Source organism: Charadrius vociferus, unplaced genomic scaffold (genome assembly GCF_000708025.1).
Source record: "Charadrius vociferus isolate BGI_N301 unplaced genomic scaffold, ASM70802v2 scaffold1853, whole genome shotgun sequence".
NCBI lineage: Eukaryota > Metazoa > Chordata > Aves > Charadriiformes > Charadriidae > Charadrius > Charadrius vociferus.
Genome location: NW_009647485.1, coordinates 16,575 through 20,660, shown reverse-complemented (window position 1 = coordinate 20,660; position 4,086 = coordinate 16,575). Strand labels below are relative to the sequence as shown.

The 4,086-nt window shown below is 42.2% G+C and overlaps 1 protein-coding gene across 1 annotated transcript in view; it reads right to left on the bottom strand.

The window, feature by feature from the left end:
• Positions 1-6: 6 nt before the first annotated feature.
• LOC104282640 (soluble lamin-associated protein of 75 kDa-like) overlaps positions 7-4,086 on the bottom strand; it is a gene marked incomplete at both ends in the record, with an annotated part of 18,679 nt that continues 14,599 nt past the window's right edge. The window contains 2 exons of the mRNA XM_009880754.1: positions 7-180; positions 1,070-1,226. Coding sequence (XP_009879056.1) covers positions 7-180; positions 1,070-1,226 — 331 coding nt within the window. The remainder of the gene's footprint in view (positions 181-1,069; positions 1,227-4,086) is intronic.

Genomic DNA, 4,086 nt, shown 5'->3' with positions numbered 1-4,086 from the left:
AGGTTTTGCTGGAGGCTCAAGGATTAATGGAACAAACAGTGTTAAGGGTTCTTCTTGACTCTCGGACTGCAATTTTGATTCACCACCTAGAACTTCATTTGCTGTTTCCTCTTCAGCCATAAGTGAGGTCTTACCAATTTCTTCTGTTACCTCACTGTTAAGAGGTTCAGATGGAGTTTCCTAAAAATCACATTTCTAAGTCAAGATTATGCCCAACTATTGTTCCCAAACACTAATGAGTGTATCTGTGATCTAAATTTGCAGCTTAATCTGAGAAGCAGCTAGCTCAGGTACCTAGAAATTACTAAGAAGGTATAGTTTAGTGTAGTTACCCAACTACTTAACCAGCATATTGGCTTGGTGTTGTGACCTGCACTAAGTTTCTGACCATGGCTTACACTGTTAGGAGCCAAGCCGGGTAGTTTTTATGCATCTCACAAGCATACATGCTGTAGTCCTTCCTTGAAACCATAAGTTAACAAACTCAACACATAGTGTAAGATCCACTTTCTCACCAATCAATCAGTAAGAACATAAAACCCTGGAGGTATCGCTAGGCACAGAGGGTACTCCCAGATTTTAATTCAAGCGAATAACAATAAAAGATAAAAGTTGGAGATAAGAGTTGGATTTTAAAAAATCAAAGCAGGCAAGCTTTATGGGGAGAAATAAAGAGTCAACAGCAGTCACTGAAGTATACCAGCTATTAGTGTCTTCAAATAATTTTTTTTATCCTTTTTTTAAATTAGAGATACTGGACTCTATTTGACTCTACTTCAATTCTGCACAATATTTGAGTAGGACAAATCAATTAAGAAAGTTAGGTTGATAGACAAGCTAGAAATTCACCTTACTGAAGATCCTATTAACTCTATCATTCAAACTAAGTAAAGTAATATTCCCTGATACTAATTCTATACTAGCTTCAGCTTCTCAGATATACTTCTCAACAAACCATTTGTACAAAAATCAGAGTTGATAGTCACGTGGATCAAGGCAGCAAGGGCCATACTTAACAAACTAGTTATATTCCAATCTTCTTATCTTTTCGCTATCACATCCAGCTCACCTCCTCACTCCGTTTCTCAGGGGGTGATGCAAGTAACTCCATTTCTGATACAGATTGGTCCTCATTTTCAACAATCATTTCCTCATCATTCTTAACAGCATTCTCCTCAGGTTCTAAGTCTTCAGAGCTTTCAAATGTGTGGGCAGGAAATTCCAGCCTGCAGCAGGTATTAAGATATATCTTTTAGATTAATACATAATTTTGGTGATCTCAGCAGCAGGGAAATTCTTTCATGACCAATTTTAAACTGCTATCACATACTTGCCATAGGAAATAAGAATCCAGAAAACTAAATATATCTAAAAAGAGCTAACTCCTAATTAGGAAAAATAGATTAACTAAAAAAAATTGCTGTGACAATTATCAAATGAATACATCTATCCCACCTGCATTTTATGTGAATAAGAGTCAGCCTTGGTTCTCATGAGAGACTTCAATCACCCTAATATCTGCTGCATAGCAGATAACGGCTACACAGCTAGGCATGTGCAGTCCAGGAGGTTCCTCCAGTGCAATGATGGTAACTTTTTGACTCAGGTGGTAGAGGAGTCTAAGAGACTACTTGTAAATTCCCTGAAACAAGAGGTGAGAGACAAAGGGAGGAGGAGGCCCTATGAGGAATGTCTCAAACACTTGCAAGTGCCTTGAAATGTGGCTATAGCTGGGAGTGGATAATGTGGAGTCTGGATGGTGTAGGCCTTGTGCTCAAAGAACTGATAAGGGTAACAATTGCTTATCTCGTGTGACTCAGGAGAGAAAACTCATCTGGATAGCACAGGATACATCTGCGAGGGAGGGAAGTCTTGTGAAGACAGGGCTTTCTGCTCAACTTGTGAAGCTTGTTAGTTCTCTGTTTTCAGGGCCATCGTGTCTGACGAATGATCTTTGCCTCATTATCCACGAAATGCATATTAAAGTTCACACCCCCTGCATATGCTAATGAAGAATATCGAGATCATGCTAAACATATGTGACTATAGGGCTCATCTCTCCACCTAAATCATGCTACATGTCACCTGGGGAGAGAGAAAACTGAGCACTGTAACAGCGGGGTGGGTCATACTGATACCACAAACATAAAGGGTAAAATAAGTGCCCCTAGAGAGACTTTTTTCCCTGGGGATCTGCAGAGAAGCGCTTCTACGAACCAGAGACCCCCATTGGCTGGACCAACGCTGGAACCAGTGATATAAATTGGGTTTTCAGGCAGGCGCCAAAAAGGTTAAATTGCAGACAGAATGGAAATAATGTAAAAAGAGATAACTGCAAAGAACTCAGACAGCATGGACTGTAACTCCAGGCTGGAGCGGGAGGCCAGTACAAGTCAGTCTAGGAGGTTAAGCGCACAATTATGAGACTGATATGAAAGGAATCTGCAGGACAGAGCACAAAGCTCGCCCAAAGAATAACAAGGTGGCCTCTTCAAGAAAGAGAAAAGAAACCACCAAGGACTCTCAGGACCACCGCTAAGGAAGAAAGTACACGTGTGGCTGGGAGGGGTTAATGAAATGATTTTCATATGTATAATTGTCATGAATATGTAAAGCCTACATTGTAATAAATAGGGTCTAGCTAAAAGCTGTGGTATGCAGGCTGGGCAGAGTGATCCCCCGTGCATCCAGTGCTGCAATAAAGAGAATGCCTGCTTCTTAATACTACATTGGTGTTAAGGAGTTTATTCCCGATTTCAGTGACACCAGGACCAGTGATCGCTCTTTTTCTCTATCCCTGTGTTTCTTTCTTTTCTTTTTCTTTTAAGTTTAAGTATGTAATGCAATGCATACCTTACCACTTGCCATAATTTATGGTACATCTGTTAAGTACCACTTGCCATAATTTGTTGTATATCTGTTGCTAAGTAACACAAGGCGTACGTTACCACTTGCCATACTTTGTTTTACTGTTTGCCATAATTTGTTTTATACCTAACCAATTATCGCTGAGCTAGTTAAGACATATATTAATCACTGTGGGAATCTAATAAATGTTTTTGTATGGACCTTGAGAGTTGTCCACCTTAGTCCACACCACTGGGGATTTGCGAATCTTAGTCACTTCCCCCCCCTCCTGAGTGGGGTGTGACAAGGAGCAAACAAGGAGACGTGTACTACTGGACCTACTACCAAGAAACAAAGAGGGATTGGTGGAGGACATAAAAGTTGGGGGCAGCCTTGGCTGTAGTGATCATGAGAAGATAGAGTTCAGGATTAAGTGCAGTATGCACAAAATGACAAGTAGGACTACAACCTTGGACTTCAGGAGGGCTAACTTTGATCTCTTCAAGAAACTGCTTGGAGAAATCCCACAGGTTAGGGCTCTAGAGGGTAGGGGGGCTCAAGAGAGCTGGTTGATATTTAAGCATCACTTCCTCCAAGCTCAGGATCGGTGCATCCCGAAGAGAAAGAAATCAGGCAAGGCAAGCAGGAGACATGCATAGCTGAGCAGGGAGCTTCTGAAAAAGCTCAGGTGGAAGAAAAAAGTTTACAGTACGTGGAAGAAGGGACTTGACCACCTGGGAAGAGTACAAGAATGCCATCAAGAGAATGCAGGGATGAAATGAGAAAAGACAAGGCCACCTTGGAATTAAATCAGGCAAGGGATGTCAAGGTCAACAGGAAGGGTTTCTTCAAGTACATAGGCAGTAAAAGGAAAACTAGGGAAAATGTGGGCCTGCTGCTGAATGAGACAGGTGCCGTGGTGACAGATGATGCAGAGAACGGGGAGTTGCTGAATGCCACCTTTGCTTCTGTCTTCACTGCTTGGGCCAGCCATCAGGAGTCCCAGACTTTGCAGGTGACAGAGAAAGTCTGGAGGAAGCAAGACTTTCCCTTGGTTGACGAGGAACAAGTTCGAGATCAGTTAGATAAACTGGATACCCATAAGTCTATGGGGCCTGATGGGATGCACCCTCGAGTGCTGAGGGAGCTGGGGGAAGTCATTGCTGGGCCACTCTCCATCATCTTTGAAAGGTCCTGGAGAACAGGTGAGGTGCCTGAGGACTGGAGGAAAGCCAATGT